Here is a 22,786-nt window from a genome sequence, read left to right as displayed (position 1 = left end):
GAAAATAGTAAAAGAACGGGAGGCTCTTGATGCTGACATTAAAAGCAAGCTAGAAAAATGGGGATGTGAGGTCAGTGTCGAAGATGATTTGATTGCGAAAACGAAGAAGTTGAACATGCATAAATAAGTACGTACTTATTTATGGTACCGCGGTACCGGCTGAAATGATGACACTTCAGATGAGCATTTTTTTAGCGTTGGAGACTTCATATTTAAAAAAAACATGAATATAAATTACAGATTAAGTGTAGGCAAAGGTCTAGAAGTCATCAGAGAGAATAACAAGAATGCATTTATCATAGTACGTCTAGGAATGACAAGCATAGACATTTATCATAGACATGTAGCTACATGCACGTTGGAAAGTATGTTAGAAAGTATGCTGTATAAGTTACATTCATGTTCGTCCTACTTTCTATATTATGTGTGATTCTATTAAGTTGTAATGATTAGAGCCTTAAAAATTCAGTGTGGGCATCGAGCTGGCGAATGATTTCAGCGAATATACACCCGACTTACCGATACAAATTACCCGACTTATCACTGATCTCAGCAAAAATAGCTCGAGTTTTGGTAGACTGGATAAAAATTTCCCCAACGTTTCTCGATTCAATTGTTTCTGGGTTGGCCACTGCCCCTTGCTCCGAATGCCTATAATCATATATGAGTGAAGACAATAATAGTTAAACAGCTATAATAAATATAAATATAAGATTTTTTTATTTAGACTTTTTCTGTTTAGTTGGAATCGTATTATATGCATGGACTATTGAACATGCACTCAGTAAATAACGTGCATTGCGTGACATGAATTTAATATAAAGTTTTTGGCTTCGCCATTTCGTGCAAAGCCGCGGTTCATCATCAGATAAGTGTATAATATTATATCCTTTTGAAGATTACATGCTCAGTTGCGCAGCTCGTGCCGACTGCAAATCCTAATCCTAGCTGCTCTTAAGAGGCAACACGCATGGCTTGTGAAATGATCCACGTATCTTTTATACGATTCCATCAGGTTTACGTTCGCGCACGATAGGCAAGCAGAAGGCAGTAGTATTGACATCAGAGAGTTGAGCGGGCGGACTATGAAACTTTCGTGAAGACAGGTAAACATATTAAGTTCGGTTCACCTAAAATAGGCGGAATTTCTTTTGACTGAACGAAATTTTTCGCCCCAATCTTCGCTTTATTTGTGACAATTTGCACGGGAATCGCAGCCGGTCGAATCCAGCCTGAGAACCTTCGTTACATTTTTGGCAATTCCGAATTTGAGTCTTACTAATCGCATGTTGCTAAGGTTTCCTTTACACACCGGAAAAATTTCTTTGGAACGGAAAATTTTCTGCGGACCGCGGAACTATTTCTGTTCCGAGGAAATACTAAACCACAAAGTTTAAGTCAGAAATAAACGAAAATTTATAATCTTTTGTACGTATTTTACACCTTGAAACAGCGCATTATATGAATTAATATTGCCTCGTTTACTTATAATATGAAACGTGAGTGGGTATATTTGCTAAAGGAACAGTGACATATTGCAGTGACGTGCCTCGCGAATGTCGCAATTTGCATGAAAATGTGGCATATTATTTTTTTAATGTCTCAACTGACGTCTTGTGGCGTCTTTCGTCGTAACTTGTTTATATACAGACGCCGTAACCAAGGACAGGCTAATTTTCTCAGCACGTCTTAGGAATATATCTTATTATCTATACAAAGTAAGCGCGAGCTATGTGTGCTGCGCGTGACGATAAGCTCGACGATAAGCGGCGGTATAACCATGAAGAATGTCATACTAATTCTTCAGTTTTTAAGGACAGCGAACATATAAAAACGATAGCAGAGAACGATGGCAGTCTTACATCCGTTAGCGAGTTCTGTGGCGCATTCTATCACGTACCCGAAGAGAGGGAATTGGGAATACATATGTTTTGTTTGGATCGCAAAAATTGTCACATGTTTCGTGACAAAAGTATTTCCAATAATCCGAGAACGGCGGTTGCTTTGGTGAAATATAATATCGAAGGAAAATCCACGTATTTCAAAAGGTACACAAACTGTTATCAATATAAGGTTCACGCAGAAGAGTATTTCAAACATGATGTGGATAATCAAATAAATGATGGCTCACTTCCCGAGACGGCGAAAGGTGTACTAACTATGTACATCACAATGCAGCCTTGCCATAAATCCACCGATACTCAAGGAACAACTAAGGATTACAGTTGCTGTAACATTTTGAAGGAATTGATGGATAAACTCCTGCCTAATGTAACACTACGCATCAAGCCCACTCATCTCCTAAAAGCTGGTTGGAAAAAGCAAGAAAATCCGAAATACAATGAACATATTGAGAATGCAGAAGAGGGATTAAAGGAACTTATGAGACATGAACGTATCGAATTCTCGGAAATGACACCAGACGACTGGAATTACCTGTGGAAACAAACTAAAGCACCCAAAGATTACACACTGAAAATAGTAGAAGAACGGAAGGCTCTTGATGTTGACATTAGAGACAAGCTAGAAAAATGGGGAAGAAACGAAGTAGAAGATTTGACTACGAAAACAAAGGTGTTGGGCATATCAAATGAGTAAAAACGATAACACTCAGATGAGCATTTTTTATCTTTGCAAACTTCATATTCAAAAAAACATGAATATGAATTACAGATGAAGTGTAGCCATCAGTGGGAATAACATGCATGCATTTATCATACTAATCATAGTACGCCTAGGAATAACACGCATAGACATTTATCATAGACATGTAGCTACATGCATGTTGAAAAGTATGTTAGAAAGTATGTTATATAAGTTACATTTATGTTCGTCCTAATTTCTATATTACGTTTGATTCTATATTAGTAAGTTGTGTTGATTAGAGCCTTAATTAAAATTTGTGGGGATCGAGCTGGCGAATGATTTCAGCGAATGTATACCCGACTCACGAATACAAACTACCCGACTTAATTTTGGTAGACTGGATAAAAATTTCCCCCGCAGTGTTTCTGGATTCAATTGTCTCTGGGGTGGCCACTTCCCCTTGCTCCGAATGCCTATAATTATATATGAGTGTGGACAATAATAGTTAAACAGCTATAATAAATATAAATATATAAGATTCTTTTATTTAAACTTTTTCTGTTTAGTTGGAATCGTATATACGCATAGACATTGAACATGCACTGAGTAAATAACGTGCATTCCGCCATTGGCAGCATTGCGTGACATGAATTTATTATAAAGTTCCTGGCTTCGCCATTTTGTGCAAAGCCGCAGTTCATCATCATGCAGATAAGTTTATAATATTATATCCTTTTGAAGATTACATGCTCAGTTGTGCAGTTCATGCTGACTGCAAATCCTAATCCTTGTTGCTATCAAGAGGTAACGCATGGCTTGTGAATTGATGCACGTATCTTTTATGCGATTACATCAGGTTTACGTTCGCGCACGATAGCCGATAGGCAAGCAGAAGGCAGTAGTATTGACATCAGAGAGTTGAAAAATCATTTTCCTCGAAATGGGAAACAGTTGTACAAAGCTACCGGCGGACTACGAAATTTTCGTGAAAACAGGTAAACATATATTAAGGGCGGTTTCAGCTACAATAGGCGGATTTGTTTTTGATCGAATGAAAATTTTCGCTCACTTTATTTTAATTTGTCTTATTTGTGAGAATTCAACCGTAGGCGTATTGGAGTCACTTGACCGGCCACAATTAGTAAGAAAATTGAGCGAAAAATTTCGTTCGATCAAAGTTCAGCTGCTTTAACAAATTAACGAATATCAAGTTGTCGTTCTGTGTTTTGTTGTGTTGTGTCACAAAAAGTAATAGGATGTGTTGTGCTTATGTGATGTGACAGGGATGTTCATAAATTGCGAGTATATGTATTTGTCATTTTTTTTGTCTCAATTAAGTGAACAGTTCCCGCGCAGTTCTCGATCTTCAGTTGTGAAGCTCTAGGTCGAACTTGGTCTTCGCTATTCTTCATTGTGCTATGTCATTGTGCTATATCTATTAATATTTTCCGCTGCAAAGCCTAACTAAATGCACGTGCTTTTGTTCGAAAAAAGGTATGAAATAGCGTATTTATAAGGCATGCATGCATAACTTTCTTTAGCAAAATTTAATCCTCGCACATCATGTTTTACAAGTTTGTAAAATAATCGGAAGCCTATAATCAAGTAAAAGCAAGCTTAAAAATAACCTTAGCCTAGCATATATAAATATATATATCAGGAATACTAAGGTTTAATGAAAGCTACACAAAACAACCACTATCCGATGGATACCCCTTATGCATTTGTAAGTAATCGCGGTCGTAGCTTACGTTATATACGTATTTTATGGAATGTATATGCGTATTTTGGTGAAGTGTTGCTGAAATCATTCGATAAAGACTCGATAAACAACATAATGAACAATTATTGCGTATTGTGATGCCTTTTAGATACTACAACTTTACAAGTGATAATAAACTTTGAACTCTTCAATGAACTCTTGTGGCTGCGCAGTATAAATCACATGATACTGGTACCGTAATAAACCTTATAATTATACAAATTATTACAAATTATCACAGGGGATATGAAGGGCGCAGGAACGGACTCAAATGTCTACATCATTTTGATATCTCAGTCAGGAATTGAATCCCGTTGCATCAATCTTGATTGCAAATGGCGTGACGACTTTGAAAAAGGGAATGTGGATAGTTTCAAAGTCGGCGGCATTTCCCGACTTGGTTCCATTGGAAAGATTGTTTTGTGGCGAGACTCGTCCGGACTGAATGACGAATGGTTTGTCGAGTGGGTGAAAGTTTGCAATCTTCACGCGATGTACGAGAATGTGGATTGCTTTCCCGTCAACAGGTGGATAAGACACGACAAACGAATGGTTATAACGAAGTATGACTGCATGTTACCACAGCTTGATAGCAACAAAGAGCAAAGAGCTTTAGAAATCACGGAGAAGAGGCGAACCTATGGATTAACAAGAAAAAAACCTGGTATACCAAAGCAGGTCAGTGCTTTCGCTTTTCTGGAACATGATAAATGGAAAAATACAAAGTAAAAAATGAACAGGAATCACTAATAAAAAGCCTTATTCTTAAAAAAATGTGGGTTAAATTTTCTATGATCATTGCAACCACGAATTAACGCCGTGAGTTTTGAATTATTAAAGCTCCAAGTTCAACTACGCACGCGATTTAAGTTTGCTACGGGCTAAATTAGTGAAGAAGAAAATTGGTACGGACGAAATAAGTGAAGATGCCCGAATGGTTCGGATGAAATTAGGACAGATCTATTTAGGTAGTCCAAATTTTATCTCAATCTTAATTTTATCCGTACCAAACCTAAAAGTAAACAGAGTGTAAACGAATAATCGAGTACCCTACCAAAAATTGTCGGCAGTGTAAATGGGGCTTAAGTCAATAACTCAAAGAAGACAGTGTAATTAACGCAATCCATCAAATCTGAATGCATGATATGCATGGTGGCTATAATAATAAGCTATATTCAAATTTCCAAATTTTGGACACCCTGTACTTCCTCGGTAATTTGCATATCAAATATGGCTTCTGCATGTGTGTAAAATTATATTAGATTATGTTCTCCAGTTCTGTCGCATAGAATAGGGTAGTTCGTTGATCTTTTACTCCGGCTAATTTGAGTTTCCATTCATCCTATAATTTCAGGTTTGTATCGTAATGTAATGATATGTATTTACTACATTTGACGTCCTATATTATATTTAATACTCTTAAAGAGGTTAAAGCAAGCAACAAAATCCTGGAACAAATGCACTGATTTATTACTATGATATTACTATAAGCATTGTTTTACCGTCAGCTATTAACTAACGGTGAATCCAACTTGATTTAGCTATATATACCATGCATATCGCTTAGTACATTTTCAATGTTTACGATTCATTTATTCGACATGCAATCAGGATGAAGGTAGGATACATATCCTTGAAAACTGGACTGCTGCTAAATTATAATTGTCTCGGCTTACAATATCAATAAATGCATCATGCTGATAAATTTCTTTAAAAAATTGCGATTTATATGCGAAAATGAAAGCATCATGTTCAATAAAATGAAAAATTTCTTAATTCTGGTCTATTTCACTGAACTGCCACCAATTGGCAATGCAACATGATGGAGCCGCACTTGTTTGCAACGATTGCGTTTGTGATGAGTACGGCGGCTACCGCGAAGTATTCTTTCATTCAAAGTGTATTCACATGAACGTTATGAATAAGATATGAGGAAATAATCGCCTTATTATTTTAAAGGTCTTTTTTAGGAACCACGTGTATCTTTATCGCTTTCCTCAAACTGATGACCTCTATAGGGGTGTTGAATAATATATATATTGCATATAAGGAAAGTCAAATATCGTAATTAAACTTTTTTTAAATAGATTACAAAATTCCCGAAGGATGAACACTTCAGCAACGAATATAAGGTATTAGAAAATATAAAATATAAAAACTTGATCGTGTACGTACGACTTACAAACTCGTTCCCAGGTCATTTCGCCTCAACGGTAAGACGTCAGCGAAAATGACCCTAAAATCGGGGGAAATGTCCACAGTCCACTGGCTTGACAAACGCTCATCCTCTGTTCTGCATATTGTACTGAAGTCGTTACTCGTTAATGAGCTATAGAGTTTACTGACGTTCATGACTAAATTCTTGGACTTGATGCAATTGAAACATCCGCCAGCCTGATGATTTGTCTCGCTTTGCTAATATTTTGGTGTTCATTGACTGTGAAAACAATGAATTTCTAAAGACATGAATAATTATATATAACAACTCAAAATTTACACAGCGGGCCAAAATCGTCGGGCTGGCTACGCCACTAAAGGCGGTGTTACACTATGCAATTTTCCTTGCAACTTGCAATGCAATTATAATTTCGAGGGATGTTAATTAGTAAAGAGTGTTCGAAATGCTAAGAAAACGTTAGCAGATCGTAAGAAATGTTCGTATTTGTCAACTTTAGATGCCCCATGCAGGAGTAGAATTGCATTGCAAGTTGCAAAGAAAGTTGCATAGTGTACACTGCCTTAAACGGTCGTTTTTTTCACAGTGGGATATCCAAAGCACAAAGTACCGTCTGTTTGCGCAATCCAAGTTGACCAAGCTTACCACAGACTCTTGGGAAAATTTACAAGATTTGAGAAACATTTATAAAGGAAAATTCAGTGTGCCTGAGGTATGCTAGATGTACATAGACCGGTATTGTAGTTTGTAAACGTCAGTAAGAGGCCAAATCGAGTTATCACAAAGCAGATAGGGTTCTGCACAAATCCATACAGACAATATATATACAAGTCTGAATCGTGTGCAGTACTGCTAAAATACTGTTTTGTCGTTGACTTTTCCAGGGTGCCCAGTACTGGAAAGATGACAAAAATTTCGGTCGGCAAAGATTGCAAGGATGCAATCCAAATGTTATTCGTTTATGTACCGAACTTCCATCAAAGTAGGTATCCTATTATGGGCTATATTTTCTCCATTTCTAAAAAACACTGCTTGAAGTCTTACTCGTTTCATTTCCGGCGTTTCGATGTTTTGTTCTACCATAGGCAGCCCAATGCAATGGCGAATGTATGGTTTTATTTAAAGTAAAAATGCACACTTTGATGAAATTGACACATGTCATTTATTTACATGCTAATATACTTTACTACTACTGTTACTGACAACGGGCGAGTTGCTTGTCTAACAATGCAATGTTCAGGGAATAGTATTTAAGTATATTAGCATGAAAATATAAAAGACATGTGTCAATGTCATCAAAGTGTGAATTTTTACTTCAAATAAAACCATTCGCCATTGGGATGCCTATATGGTTCTACACGAGCTGTTTTATTTATAGTTTTAAAGTTACAGCAACCATGGTAGAACCGTTTCTTGAAGGGCGTTCTTTGCAAGATGCGATGGACCTGAATAAAATTTACATCATCAACTATAAAGACATGCTAGATGTAACTTGCATGGAAAACAGAACGGTAAGTGATGTTTATGAATAATGATATGTAAAACTAATCAGGCACGTTCTTCAGTATTTTACTTGCCCTAATTCGAGGACTTTTCACGCGCCTATTTTTTTTTCTTTTTGCTCTTCTAGCCAAATTTAAGAGCTTGAAAGCGGTTGCACCTGTTGTTTTTGCATTGGTTAATTTTTCGTGATACTCTCCCTTCTGATGGATTTAGTTGCGCGAGTCCGTTGTGAAAGACATAATTGCACCCTAATACAACAGGAAACGGTAACCCAGTGCCTTTTAGTTTTGAGCATTTTGAGCAAATGTACTTCACATTGAAAAATGAACATTGTTCTATACATGGAACTAAGGCTATTAAGAAACTCTTCGTGCAGTCTTGATACAGAGAATAGCATTTTTAGCATGCATTAGTTTGATGGCATTGATGCACCGATCGATGTTTGGAGTCAAATAGACCTATACTTCAGCCCAAACCGCTCTGAAACAATTTTGGTTTTAGGAAAATACGGTTTATTAACACTACAATGGCCCAGCCAAATCGGTAATATGTGAAATAATGTCTGCACTCCCAAATATTGGTCTAGTGGCGCCACAGCATAGTTACTCACATATATACTGTCACTCTGGCTGTATTCGAGTTCACTAATGAATAATTCTATGTTCCGTGATCCCGTGTACTGTACGAAGCGCATTTTAAATATTGATCTGGGCCATTTGGCATGGTAGTCAAGGCGCTCTTCACTCCAAACCACGTATTTCCATATATTGTAACTTGTTGCAACTTTTATGTTTTCTGCATGGTCAAATATTCTATTGCCATTTCTATATGACTTAAAACGTACTTGTTTTCTGTTATAGTTGGCGGTTCCAATGGCTTTGTTCTATGTCAACAAGCAGGAAGATCTTATTCCAATTGCTATCCAACTCTTTCAAGAGCCAAAAAAAAACAACCCAGTAAATTCCTTAAAAATTATCTAACAAAAACACAGTGTACTATTCTCAAACCAGATAATCAAAGTTAAAATGGCGACTAAATGGAGTAAAGTTTATATTAAAGCTTTTAAAAGGCATGTTGTTTTGGGAGGGGGGTGGTGGGGGAGTGGTTGTAGATCGGTAATGAAGACGGGACTCGAAATGCCATTACCGGTTTTCGTCCCCCACTAGCTGTTTTGTCCTGGTGAGTAACTGCGCTTAAATCTTTCAGGTTTTCCTTCCGAACGATCCGGAATATACTTGGATGTTGGCAAAGATGTATTTTAACAACGCTGATTGTTCTTACCATCAAGCTTGTACGCACCTCGGTTAGTAAATGGTGATGTTCCTACCGATCGACATATTTCTCTATTAACGGACCCATGAATCGCATGATAGCTGTTTACTGATGGTAACTAGGGTTTTTTGGGTTGTGCGGAATTTAAATTGCCCTTAGACCCCAAAAATTCCTGTGTATTTGAGAATGAATGTAAATTGGTATCTCACAGCGAGCTTAGCTTTCAGATTATTTTCCATTCACAGGTTTCACTCATTTGATCGCAGAAACGATTTGTATCGGGACCCACAGGCAGCTGTCGCCATCTCACCCGCTATTTCGCTTGATGGCGCCACATTTTCTGTACATTTTGGCTATCAACACGTAAGTATAATTTCTGGAATTGAGTAAGAAAGCACTTAACAATTGAAAGTCACTTGCCGCGTGACGAATCAATCAGTAACGATTTACTACTTCCCGGAAAACGATAGAGATGAGTTTTGAAGGTTTCTATCTACTTTCTCGACAAATTCATCGTCAAGCAAAATCATGGATATACTCACTGACGAATGAAGTGCTTTGTAAACAGTCAAATGAAATCAATGTTTATTCTAGGCTTGCGCTCAATAAACTGATTTCCCCAAATGGTTGGATTGACAACACGATGACGTGTGGAGCAAATGGAATTCTTGAAATAGTGAAAAAAAGGTAAACATAATTCCATTCCAAAGTTTGCCAGTGAACGCGTTGCCAAATGAAGTGTATTACGGTGGATATTTGCAAAAAATTTGTGTTGTGCTGCACACCGCGAACAGCATTGTTAAGTAAACACAGTCATGCACAAATTATTGTTATCCTAAACGATGCAATCGCAAGAATCCTGATGTAATCACTAATCATGTTATTTATCGCTGATTAGGCAGTTTTTTCCTAAATCTCTTAACCACATTATCAATGACAACCGTGTTATTTGCCTTTAATATGTCGGTTAGGGTTCCTTTTTTCACATGCTTAAATTTAAATGGTTGTTCTGATTTCAGTTGGAAAACCTGGAGACTGGATGTGCAAGGTTGGTTGCCCAGCGATCTGGCCTTCAGAGGGGTTAGTTTCATTTCCTGTAATATATAATCGAGAGATTGGGTGGTGCATGTATATCGAATAATTCGTGTGACTAAAAATTATAGTAAATTGATCGTTACACACCCCTCTCTCTGTTCAGTAGACCTTGCATAGTAATGGTTATGTCTCTATGGTATAATTAGGCAAAAGCCGTTGACTATAATTAGTTTTTGAAACTTATTGTTCCATTTCCAAGCTATCATAACCACAGCTGTCTTCTCAAACAGGTAGATGATTTGGAAGCTCTCCCCTACTATCCATACAGAGATGATGCCGTGCTATTACATCAGGCTATCTGGGATTATGTACGCGATGTGCTGCAGGGCCATTACGGTAAGAAATTGACTCTAGATAAAATTTAAAGACCAAATCAGTTAACTATTATTAAAAATAATCAGTCCAGAGCCTCCTAAAACGATCAGGCAATGCATGGTGTAGACGCTTTATAGAGCAGTGCATATGACTTGCATTTGAGAATGCAATGGCTGCCATAATGCTATTATCATAATCACAAGTACAACCACATTTACCTTCTCTCACGTCAGATACACCAGAAAAGCTCATCGATGATTGGGAGATTCAAGAGTGGGGAAAAATGTTGACAGATGAAAGAGAAGGTCTGGGCATTAAGGTAAGGCTGACTCGGTGTATATAATTACGTGAAATTTAGCAAAAAATGCGAAGTTATTTGCATTACGTTTAGAGTCGAACACTTTAAAATCTGTTTACTTAGTGGATTACATTCATGGTTTTCACAAAATTTGAAACAAACCATCGAATTAACATTTGGTTTGATTGTATTATATGCCGCATATTTTTAAAAGTTATTTAGTGGTTTCAATTACACCATTTCAACTTGTTTTGTAGTAACTTTAAATAACTCTGTAGTAACTTTAAATAGCGTGCTTTGTTTTTTAAAGGGCGTACCCGGAGATGGTAGTTTCACCAACTTGGAAGATCTCATTCAAACTGTGACATCTGTGATATTTATATGCAGCGTTGGACATGCAGCGTCTAATTTTGGTCAATATGATGACTACGCCTTTCCACCCAACTATCCAGCGATACTACGTGGCAACCCTCCAACTGATAAGGTATACAAGAATCTTCTAAAATAGCGGCGTTTCCAATTCAATTGACAATTCGTTTTCAAATTTGTCCGAGGGAAACGGGGAGGTTAACAAATCTTGACTTGCTCGAGACCATCCTTGTCTCTGTTCACATTTATGGCTGCTTTCCAGTTACGCGTTTTTCATACGCACGTACACGCACGTAAAAGTCTAAATCCTTTTGCATGATATCTTTTAAAAAACTAAGTAAATAAATCGAAGGAACTTAGTTTCTTGCTTATTTTAGTATGCATTAGTTGACCTAGATGTTAAATAATGAAAATTTAAAAGCATTTAAAATTTTCCGTACGTGTACGTGCGTATAAAAAACGCGTAAGTGGAAAGCAGCCTTTAAAAACCTTCCGGTGCCACTGTTCAGAGGCGGCAAACTTGGATCAGGTCCTAATCGCTGAAACTGAGCTAATTTAGATTGGAGTTTTCGTGCAACTGCTAATATCGATATAATAAACTTTTTCTCAGAAACATACATTTTGTACACATAAAGGTATTTGAGGCTAGAAATTTCGTGAAAATATAAGTTGATTGTTTTAACTTCTTAGACAGAGTTATCAGCGAAGGATATTCTTGCACAGCTACCAAGTAAAAATACAACGCTCAGCATCATGGTAGTTACAAAAATACTAAGTGATCGTGGAACGAACTCTCTTGGTAATTTTGAAGTTCAGTATATGCATGACCCGATTGGAATTGAAGCTGTAAAACGGTATGTTAATTTTTGTCAATCGTGTATTCAGTTCCGTGAGAAATAGCGTTGCATTGTGCCAACTAGTCTACAGATCAGCTTGAATTCCATATGTGGTATTGAAATCCTCAGCATTAGCGTCGAAGCATTTTAGTTGCACACTAAATTTTCGGGGAGAATATGGCCTAATCGCTTTCAATACACTTAGCTCTTCTTCAAAATGAAATCCTGTGACTGCAAGTTTTCATCTTATACCTAATGTCCTTTTCACCACAGATTCAAGAAACGGCTCTTAGAAGTGGGAGAAATAATTGACGAAAGAAATAAACGTCGCCAATTTCCCTACCCGTACTTGCATCCTCTTGAAGTGCCTAATTCTATTAGCATTTAATTCCAATGCATAAATAAAACTCTAAGAATTCTCTGGAGTTACTTGATTATAATGAATATCTATTGAATTATGCCGTATAATTATAATGATTATAAACTTGACCGGTAAACAATGTAATTTGATTTAAGAATAAATTACATTATTATTAATATACTAAGAATAACTGAGTGAAAATATTCATAAATGTAATCAAAGCCATTGATAACCAAAGCTATATATAACATTAGGTATCGTATAAGTACACAGATACTTGAGTTTCGATTAACAGTCCACTTTGCGTGCGATACATTTTTCTCTTTCTCGCGCGAGCAATCTTGGCCAACCGATATTGCCGTACTGAAATGCCAAATTGTCTTGGTAATTTTGGAAAGGATTTAATACCTTCAGTTGAGATTTATTCTTAGATAAAATAATATGATTAAAATATAAAATTCGACTATTAGCAAAAGGGTATAGGTTTGATGAATCGTACCTAGATCATTCTTATGTCAATATATTCATTTTTGACAGCTCGGCCGCGCCTAGGGCAACGACATTTAAAAGATCTAAAAAATGATCCGCTGGCGTTAATTCAGTGGCGACAGAATGAGGCAACCAACTTTAAAATTTCACGGCGGTGTGGCTTGCGGATCCACAAGCAAAACATACGCGAGCGTTGTAAGGTATTCCTGTAGTTCTTCAGACAGGACAAGACGATCCAAAATTTTCTCAGCTTGTTCTAAACGCGCCACACCGGATCCTCCAAGGAGCTGCAGTTCCTCGTTACGAATTTAGGTTAAGGTCGAATGTACCGGAACACGGTTCGGTATACCATATTCCGCTATATTCGACCATGATCTAGTATACCATATTCCGCTATATTCGACCATGGTATACCACATCTCGTTAAAGATGTCCACATGGACCTATAGTTCAAAACATTGCATCAGTTAGCTAAAATGCTGGATCCGCCCCTGTACTCTTCCCAGAAAATTCACCCACAGTAAGCTGTATACAGTTTTTAATGAAGTAAATAATGATACTGAAGTTAAAATAACTATTGTACAATTTTAAAACTTTCCATTTGAGAAGAATTGTCTTAAGGACCAATGCACTTTTTATGGTGCTTTCTAGTCACAGAGAACACAAACATCATGCCACATTTAGGACACTTACTATGGCCTGCATTAGCCAAGTGTTCCTGCAACTTACGATCGCCTTTACACTTCTTACCACAAACATTACAATGTACAACAACAAGGTCACTTGGCTCGACATTGAACAAACCATCGACTTCTGATTTTACATTTGCCTTATTGTCCATTGTTTTTAGCATGTGTAAATACAACTTAATGCCAACCCATGCATCTAATGCAGCATAGCGGATTTGACCTTGTTTCAGGGGTAGCTTTTCCCAATTACTCAACTTCACACTTTTTGGCTTATTCAATTCTAATCCTAACAAATTGTTAGCTAATGTTTTCAGGCCCTGACCATGCTCTTTTGTGTAGCCTGATATTTTGGCTAACTCGGCTAGGTCAACAGCCCCTTTACATTGTAGACCTGTGTCCTTTAACAGTTTGATCACATCAGGGCGGATACCACATCCCACTTTACGAATGTTCTCATTGGCTAAAACTTCAGGGAGATAACGAGGGAGGGGCTTTACATGTTTTAAATGACACACCAGGCTGTCTGTTTCAGTTGACAATTGCAATACGGCTGTTTTGTTTTCCTTGCCCCCCAGTTTCTTTTTCACAAACTGCGGTCTCCATTCCATGTCGAAGCCAATGGCCCTACAGTCAGTATCCATGATATTGTTTCTCAACCATGCGTCAGTCTCTATAGGATCATTAGTGTAGGTGACTTGCACCCCTCTGGCTTGCTCAGGTGACCCTTCGATTTCCATTCTTATTGTATAAGGTCTTTGAGGTCTTGAGGGCATACATCTTTCTTGATTATTATGAGGAATTTGCGATGTTTGCTTATAGAAGTTCCGATGTGAACCGTGTTTAAAATGCCTTGGTAACATAATTCAACCTTTTGACCATCAAGAGAGAGACCAACCTCGTACCCAGGGTCTGGAGAGAGACAAAAAGAGAAGTACACACAACCACACACAACACACACACTGAACTGTATAAATTATAATAATTCGTTAGGAATTATTATATAGCTCAGTGAGAAAATTCCTCGCAAAAGAATGTAGTTCCTCAACAAGTTCCTTAGTTCTTAAAGTTCAAAAATTAATTCCAGTTACCACATTCCTGTTTTCACGGATATTCTCTAAGGAAATTTATTCAGGAAAATGAGGAAATTCTGAAATCAAAGACATGGCATTGTGGGATTGTTCGCCATCTTGAATTGGATTTACAAAAAATCCTCTTTTTAATTTCTCAGTCTATCGTACTATTAGATAATATGGCAGAAAGATATAGCTTCAGTCTAACAACCTTCAGGTACGTATTTTTGCCGTTCCGTGGTACATTAGGTTTTACGATTTCTCACAATCGTCACTTTGAACACAGTTAGTAATTAACTGAACAGTATTGCTGAGTCAGCATTGCATGTGATATGTTATAAAAAAGATAGCATTCAAATACTTGCTAGATATTGGTGAAAATTTGGTTGATTGTTAGTATGTAAACCAAGTAAATTTTTAATACACTGCTTGATGAAAAAATATATGTGTATGCAGTATGTATCTTGGATGAAATAATTATTTCTTTGCCATGCAAGTGAACCAACAGGAATATGTGTTAGTAGAAAATGTTTATATCCCCTGCTTCAATAATCCCCTGGACCAGAACTTGTGCAATTAGCTTGGACGTTTTAGGACACTATATTAATATTATGTTTGAACCCATCCACAGTACACATCAGATCAGTTAATTGTGTCATTGATTTCCCCATTAGTCCTTCTGGCAAGCTTGTGCAAATTGAATATGCTTTGGCTGCAGTTGCTGCTGGTGGTCCCTCAGTTGGAATAAAAGGTAGGAAGCCAAATAAGTATCTTGACTAAATCCCCCATATTCTTGAAGAATTTACCTTATAGAACTGACAAACTCCACCACTATATTAATATATTTTCACAAGTACAAGTATTACAAATACAAGTATTTATTCACTGAATCAAGGATGCTTTCTTCATTTCCCATTTTTAGCCACAAATGGAGTAGTTCTTGCTGCAGAAAAGAAACAAAAATCAATATTATATGATGATTCTACAATTCACAAGGTGCTATGAGTATAGTAATTGATATATGGTGTACAATGGCAAGTTACTGTGAGCTTAGACTTAAAATTCTGCCATGCAATCACCATTGTAAATAGCGGGCCCAATTGTCTTTTGTTAATTAGAATTGTATATATACTGTCATTAGTGTGTTATTATTTATCTTCCTATTTTCAATATTAGATTGAGATGATTACAAAGAATGCAGGTTTAGTGTATAGTGGAATGGGTCCTGACTGCAGGTAATGACTTTCATTGTTTTCTCCTAACAAAAATTAATTTGAATGTATGATGTCTGATGGTATTATCATTTTGCTTTTTAGACTTTTGGTGAAACGTGCGAGAAAAATTGCTCTGCAGTATTTCCTCATTTACCATGAACAAATACCAACGTCACAGTTAGTTCACAGAATTGCATCTGTTATGCAAGAATATACACAGTCTGGGTAAGAAACATTTGAAACATAGGGGAGAAAACAGAAAACAGGAGAAACCAGGAAAAAGTTCAGTTAGTTCACTTCTATGTACCACTCTGTACTGTACTCTGAACTATCAGGACCAGGCTTATCTAAACAGTCTCTTATGTATCATTTTATCAGTTTTCTTTTCAAACTTTTTTTTTACGTAGCTAGAGAAAATTATCGGAATATTATTTATACTTAGTATAAACAATGTTTTTATGCACCCGTCGTTTGAACATTAAAGTTTTTCCTCCTGTTGTACTGGAATAACAGGCCACCCAAACTAGTTTCATCAATAGCGATTACAAGCATGGTTAGGATTAACACAGTATAAATAAACAGTACATCATTTATAAATCATTCATCGAACTCAATCCTTATTTATTTCAGCGGCGTACGGCCTTTTGGTGTATCTCTTTTAATAGCGGGCTGGGACGAAGATAGGCCGTATCTTTTCCAGTGCGACCCATCGGTAGGTTTTGAGTATAAATTCATCGTCGCGACCACACAAAGACGAGCGGTGCAAACATGGCTCGTTCAAAATTTGAAAGTTCTTCAAATTCGTAGTTTACTGTAAGCTCGGCGCGGCGCATCAGTAGTCATAAAGTTCATTCGGGCGCCTTGACTGGGTGATGCTGGTGGTTAATATAAGATTACGATTTAATATAGGGAGCATACTTCGCTTGGAAGGCAACAGCTATGGGTAAAAACCATTTGAATGGAAGAACCTTCCTGGAAAAACGGTAATGTAAAACTGTTTTCTGTGTGGATTCGTTTAAAATGCCTTTCACTTCCACCACCCTTATTAGAATAAACATGGTCTCTAATTTTCTCTCTCTCTCTCTGAGAGCAGAGAACTGAGAGGCGAAACATATTTCTTGTAAAACATATATTATAAACATTTCTTGACTTGGCGCTTGAGATTTCTTGATTACTTGAATTCACACGGCAGAGTTGCAAAAAAGCTGCGGGTACGCGGGTACCACCCGGAGGAAGGTTTGCTTTGAATGAGGTTTGTGAGGAAGGTTCAAAGCTGAATGCTCTAATTGATCACATGCGTGTAACAAAATACCGAATATTTCTTTATGCTGGTTGCCGGTTGCTTCAAAACTTGAAATCCTACCGGAGGAAGGTTGAAATCTTTTTGCAACTCTGTCACACGGACCAATGTGGCGAGCCTTCTTACTGATGTAAAGGAGCGAACTAGTGTCTTATGATGGTGTAAGTAAATTAGCTTGTAGGTACACCACGTACATAAGTATTTAATACTGCAAAGCTTTCGGTCCGTTAACCTTGGCCTTCATCAGTGCAAATGATGAAAGCCCGGGTTAACGGACCGAAAGCTTTGCAGTATTAAATACTTGCGAGGTGTACCTAAGTACAAACTAATTTACTTATGTTTATGACTTTGATATACCACCATGCATGGAAAATACCTTTGACATTTCATTGTATGCATTTCCAGGTATAATGATGAATTGGAGTTAGAAGATGCAATACATACGGCTATATTAACACTAAAGGTAAAAGAGATTCTTCTATGAAATCAGTTGTGAATCAGTGAAGTTTCACCCTTCAGGATCTAATGTATTCGTTTCTGTAGACTCGGCATTTCAGTTCAAATCACTGTCTTTAGGGAAGGGTTGAAACTTATATAGATCTATGATATAGCTAATATGGAACGGATTTGTATATCAAATAGTCACTCTTAAATGCAGCTACCTGGACAATCAAACCCACAGTGGTTTTCTTCCCTTGCTTGCCGTGTCAGGAATGCACCTTTTCCGTGCAACGTGTTAGCAGAACACAGTCCCTGGAACTATCACAAAGAGTACACTAAACTGGATATATATACAAAGAAGTATCCTCACATCAAATGACGAGAAATGTGGTTATAACATGCAACTGCCTATATAAAAAAGTCAAAGGTTCGACTCAAGGGCCTTCGTCAGGAGATTTATTTCAAGTGTTCCATTGGGATTGGATTGTTAATCCCCGAAACTGCCGAATATTAGTTCATAGTCCATAATTCATAAAGTATCCGAGCATTGGGATTATCGAGCTTGAATTTGCAGAGGATCACAATCAACCAATGCAAAGCTCTCGCATTAATGAGCTGGGTCGACCAATGGTATCCCACGCTATTTAGCCAATCATGAGCGCGATCAATTGTTCGTAGTTAAGCCAATCAGAGATTGGGTAAATACGTTTATAAAGCAACGCGCCAACTTCGAAAGTATACATTTCACGCATTCAGCTGGATACAGGCAAGACAACACAAGATCGAAGAAATTTTCAGAAGAAATGGCTCGTACAAAGCAAACCGCTCGCAAGTCAACCGGTGGAAAAGCTCCAAGAAAGACCTTGGCTACGAAAGCTGCTCGTAAAAGCGCCCCAGCAACTGGTGGTGTAAAGAAACCTCACAGATACAGGCCGGGAACTGTCGCTCTGCGTGAAATCCGTCGTTATCAGAAATCCACCGAGCTTCTGATTCGCAAGCTGCCATTTCAGCGTTTAGTTCGTGAAATTGCACAAGATTTCAAGACCGACCTTCGCTTCCAAAGCTCTGCCGTAATGGCGTTACAAGAAGCAAGCGAAGCCTACCTTGTTGGTCTGTTTGAAGACACAAATTTGTGTGCCATTCACGCTAAGCGAGTCACCATCATGCCAAAAGATATCCAGTTGGCACGACGAATCCGTGGCGAACGAGCTTAAATCAAAGCTACACAAACTTAATCAAACAACGGCTCTTTTCAGAGCCAACAAATCTTCCAAAAGAAGTAAACGAAGTCGATATAATTCCACACAATTCTACATATCGCCACGACAATTTGTTAATTATAGTGGCCCTAAGCCCAGCTTTTTACTTCTTTGCAACTCCCTGTGCTATTCCTGTGAAAGCAGAAACAGCGGAAGCCTATTCAAAATTGAAGTAGCCTTTGTAATCTCCAAAGTTCTGTAAAATGCAGTGCAAATGCTAAGCAAGCAATTCGTTCTTCAAATTTTCGTCAATAACAATTCACAGCTTTTGTTCAAGCGTGTTTCCGCGCAGTACGCCTACAATGTCGCCCGCCCACGCTTGAAGATTGATTTCGCCTTGTGAAAAAGTCAATATGGGCACTATCAAATTGAGTAGCTAATGGTATATAAATTTTAACTTTCTTTCCAAAAGTTTTTTGTTTCTTTCTTATTGCTAATCCCCAAAGGGGGATAGCTATTTATGCAAGTAACTTCTGGCAGCCTGGGCTTTGTGTACCTCTAAATGGGGGCTTTATTTCTTGCCTTACACGTTACAATACCGAAACTACCTAGGTGTTTCGCACGACACGATCGTACTTATGACAATGTTGATTGTCAACAATGACAATGCTGTAAATGCAAAGATGAGGTATTGATGTAGAAGATATGAAACAGAGTGTAGAGTTGACCAATACAGATGTAAAGTTTTTAAAATAGTAATCTTTGTAACCTTTGCAATGATCCTAGTAATTTTTTAAAACGTTGCCATTATTAGTTGAGTGTCGTGACTTACATGTCAAGTTGGCTGATGTGATAGCCATAACATTTCTCCTTGGCAGTTAACAATGACCTGTTTGAATGCAAAAATTAATACAAATTTATATAAATAAACGTGAACCGAAGCCCTGAGTTCGGGTTGGCACGTGAGAATTTCTAACTGCATGGATTGTAATTAGCTCTCTTGATTTTTTCAGGAAAGTTTTGAAGGTCAGATGAACGAAGAAAATATTGAAGTTGGCATATGTACCGCGTCAGGATTCCGTCGTCTACCGCCTGCCGAAGTTAAAGATTATCTAGCTTCAGTGCTGTAGTATCAGTGACTATAGGTGTTCATTCTACAATACTTTCTATACTGTTTTTGTTATGATATACCGAAATTATAGTAAATAGACCCGACGTCCTGTTCCCAGTCTTCTCTTTTAAGAAAAATCAAAGTTGCTTGTAAATAGGCGCGCGTGAATATGCCTCTGCCGCAGGTCCCTCAGTTTGAATTAACCAGGGGCCGGTTGTTCGAAAGGCGTTTAGCTTAAACGGTGGATAAGCCAAAGTATAAAAATACGCTCATAGATCTTGTAAATGACTGAACTTGCATCTTATGCGTTTAATTTGTACTTCTATTGAAAATTAAACTTTTTACATCAAAATATTTCAGCTCGGTTGTTCAATAATAATAATTTTGTTTTCCATTTTTAACTTATCCACCGTTCCAAGTTAAACGCCTTTCGAAAAACCGGCCCCAGACGCTTATTACTCACTCGCTCATCGCAAAAAACTAATCTCGTCCAATCACAATGCTGGACAGTTTATTTTAATTAGATCATAGTCCTGTTTAGCAAGCAAACCAGCAAGAGTAAGACTTATCAGCTGGCATAATTTACTTAAATTAATATTATCCTTTTGATTATCTTTAATGGCATAAAACACGGAGGGTAACCAAGTTAGACCTCTGGGGCCGGTTGTAATATCAAGCCCGTTTAGCTTAAATGGTGGTTAAGTTCAAAATAGAAAGCAGGTTTATCGTTTTATTTAACAAGCGAACTAAATGTTTTTGACTTTAATACAAAGATACTGTTTACAACTACATATTCAGTGCATAGAATTCAAGTTGACTCATTCAAGAGAGATGTAAGAGTGTTATTTAATTTTGTAAGCGAAACGGGCTTGATACAACCGGCCCCTGATATATACGAGACCTCTTATATGTATATACCACTGAGCTATATAATAATTCCTGGAGGACCGGTTCGTCATTTTTCGGTAACTTCGCCGCCATCTTTTTGCACAAAAAAACATGGCGGATTTTGCCTTCTGCGCACTGCGCAGAAGTTTTGCTGACGCCATATGGTCCCCTTTGCCCAGGGTAATTACCACTGACCAGGCTCAAATCTGAGCCCGCTACGAGAGATGCTCCCCCCTGGTTTATCTAAACAACAGTATTTCCCCCCTGGTTTTTTATGAATATTTTTTTTGCCGTGAAACATGAATTGGAAACCTTGCTGTTTTGTATTTTTCGATTTATTTTTGTGCTACAAAGCGTTGCAATAAGGCGTTTATTTCAGTTCTATACAATCGTGGACGCTGTTTTGCGAATGCCAGAGAAAATATTAATATTAAAACGTAAAAAAAAATTGTGGACGAAGGATTTTTATATACGATTAGCTGACAGGTTATTTTATTTATTTATTTATTTTCATTATTCATACATTTCTGTATAAAATTTTTGAAAATACTTGAATATTTTTCGAGTCTTGTCAGAAATTTGGATTATCTTTCGGATATCAATCGCCGACTAAAGGTTACCGGCAGAAAATATGTTGTTATGTGATGTTTTCCTTAGAACATCATGCTTATGCATATCAGCCCATAACTCAAGGAAAAAAAGGCCAAACCTCATGCAAGATGCTGGGCAGCTGATTATATAGTAATAGTACTTCAAGTCATTTGCATAGGATATTTTCATTCAGGTCATTATAGCTAGCCTAAGTTACCCCTATCTTACTGTATCCCAAGTAATGCATTTTCCAATCATAATCATATTCCAGATAATGCAAGGAAAGGCTATGGTAAATAACAAAAATTTTATTATAGTACCAACTACCAAGAAGAATATGGTACTAGTTGTGCTATTCAACAAATGTCTCATGAATTCATGAAAATGCAACTGAGCCTATTCATTCCTCCATTAGTCTATAATCTATTAACCTTCAATTCCTGATTAGCCCCATGATAATATTCCTTTGAATGGTGGGGAGGGTAAAACTGTCCAGAAGTTGCTGCAAATTGAAAACAAACTGCTCAGTCAATGCATGTCTGTATAAATTTATTTTCCATTTAAATAACTATCTTAACTATGACTAACAAAGTCAACATGGTAAAATTAACAGTTTAATGTTCCAGTAATTTGCAAAAAAGCCATCCCCAAATTCAATAGCATCTTCATCCTAAAAAAGAGAGATCAGACCAAGTTTAACTGTACTCAATAAAGTACACCCAGAGGACAGAGCCAGAGGGGAATAAAAACCATTGCAAACTGATTAACAATCAAGCTTGTAGCTTGATCAACAAGGTGCAAGATGCCAAGAAGTCTATTAAGCCATGATTATTGACTTTGCATTTGACAAGGCAAACAAGATAACATACTAGACTTTTAACAACCACTGTTGAAATCTGACAGTAAAATATTTTGTATCAGCACTCACACAGTCATCATGTTTAATGTTTTAAATTCATCTAAAGGATCAATAGAGAGACTAATAGATTCACTGGGAGGATTGAATATTGATTCATCTTAATTGTTTGGCTGAAAATACTCATGAGTTGGCATTAAATATGAGTGAAAGCTCCAGTGCAAATGCCATAAGAGTTCTATTCAAAAGCCAAAACTGGCAAGACATAGCCAAAACTCAAAAGATCAGTTATTGATCCTTTTTCATAAAGTATAGTTTTTCATAGCGTAACTAAGTCATGTACCATTGATCAAAAAGGCTGCACT

The 22,786-nt window shown here is 37.3% G+C and overlaps 4 protein-coding genes across 4 annotated transcripts; 3 read left to right on the top strand and 1 right to left on the bottom strand.

The window, feature by feature from the left end:
• Positions 1-3,470: 3,470 nt before the first annotated feature.
• LOC114516794 (arachidonate 5-lipoxygenase-like) lies at positions 3,471-12,699 on the top strand. The gene is made up of 16 exons (XM_028536377.1): positions 3,471-3,581; positions 4,590-5,026; positions 6,436-6,480; positions 7,111-7,236; positions 7,409-7,506; positions 7,903-8,035; positions 8,888-8,983; positions 9,234-9,330; positions 9,545-9,662; positions 9,894-9,986; positions 10,319-10,379; positions 10,625-10,730; positions 10,943-11,028; positions 11,318-11,491; positions 12,067-12,230; positions 12,486-12,699. The coding sequence occupies exons 1-16, from the start codon at positions 3,527-3,529 to the stop codon at positions 12,598-12,600; spliced, it is 2,004 nt and encodes a 667-aa protein (XP_028392178.1). The 5' UTR covers positions 3,471-3,526; the 3' UTR covers positions 12,601-12,699.
• Positions 12,700-13,592: 893 nt separating this feature from the next.
• LOC114517836 (Werner Syndrome-like exonuclease) lies at positions 13,593-14,704 on the bottom strand. Its single transcript, XM_028537666.1, has one exon. The coding sequence runs from the start codon at positions 14,609-14,611 to the stop codon at positions 13,679-13,681; it is 933 nt and encodes a 310-aa protein (XP_028393467.1). The 5' UTR covers positions 14,612-14,704; the 3' UTR covers positions 13,593-13,678.
• A 230-nt stretch (positions 14,705-14,934) lies between these two features.
• Positions 14,935-20,393, top strand: LOC114531717 (proteasome subunit alpha type-2-like). Its single transcript, XM_028553365.1, has 9 exons — positions 14,935-15,038; positions 15,496-15,572; positions 15,744-15,817; positions 15,998-16,056; positions 16,138-16,260; positions 16,666-16,747; positions 16,945-17,018; positions 17,741-17,798; positions 19,989-20,393. The coding sequence occupies exons 1-9, from the start codon at positions 15,001-15,003 to the stop codon at positions 20,103-20,105; spliced, it is 702 nt and encodes a 233-aa protein (XP_028409166.1). The 5' UTR covers positions 14,935-15,000; the 3' UTR covers positions 20,106-20,393.
• Positions 18,500-19,975, top strand: LOC114531812 (histone H3). Its single transcript, XM_028553454.1, has one exon. It carries the CDS (start codon positions 18,580-18,582, stop codon positions 18,988-18,990), a length of 411 nt encoding a protein of 136 aa, XP_028409255.1. The 5' UTR covers positions 18,500-18,579; the 3' UTR covers positions 18,991-19,975.
• Positions 20,394-22,786: the final 2,393 nt, after the last annotated feature.

This window comes from Dendronephthya gigantea, unplaced genomic scaffold (assembly GCF_004324835.1).
Source record: "Dendronephthya gigantea isolate DGI-Jeju-01 unplaced genomic scaffold, DenGig_1.0 000000F, whole genome shotgun sequence".
NCBI classification, from domain to species: Eukaryota; Metazoa; Cnidaria; class Anthozoa; order Malacalcyonacea; family Nephtheidae; genus Dendronephthya; species Dendronephthya gigantea.
This window is presented reverse-complemented; position numbering and strand designations above follow the sequence as displayed.

Excerpts from the sequence above, each read along its gene's own strand:
- LOC114516794 (XM_028536377.1), top strand. The coding sequence starts at position 3,527 with ATGGGAAACAGTTGTACAAAGCTACCGGCGGACTACGAAATTTTCGTG. Across the intron at positions 7,237-7,408 it reads GAAAATTCAGTGTGCCTGAG|GGTGCCCAGTACTGGAAAGA; the intron begins GTATGCTAGATG and ends TGACTTTTCCAG. Across the intron at positions 12,231-12,485 it reads GGAATTGAAGCTGTAAAACG|ATTCAAGAAACGGCTCTTAG; the intron begins GTATGTTAATTT and ends TTTTCACCACAG.
- LOC114517836 (XM_028537666.1), bottom strand. The coding sequence starts at position 14,611 with ATGTTACCAAGGCATTTTAAACACGGTTCACATCGGAACTTCTATAAG.
- LOC114531717 (XM_028553365.1), top strand. The coding sequence starts at position 15,001 with ATGGCAGAAAGATATAGCTTCAGTCTAACAACCTTCAG. Across the intron at positions 15,818-15,997 it reads ATGATTCTACAATTCACAAG|ATTGAGATGATTACAAAGAA; the intron begins GTGCTATGAGTA and ends TTTCAATATTAG. Across the intron at positions 17,019-17,740 it reads AGAACCTTCCTGGAAAAACG|GTATAATGATGAATTGGAGT; the intron begins GTAATGTAAAAC and ends ATGCATTTCCAG.
- LOC114531812 (XM_028553454.1), top strand. The coding sequence starts at position 18,580 with ATGGCTCGTACAAAGCAAACCGCTCGCAAGTCAACCGGTGGAAAAGCT.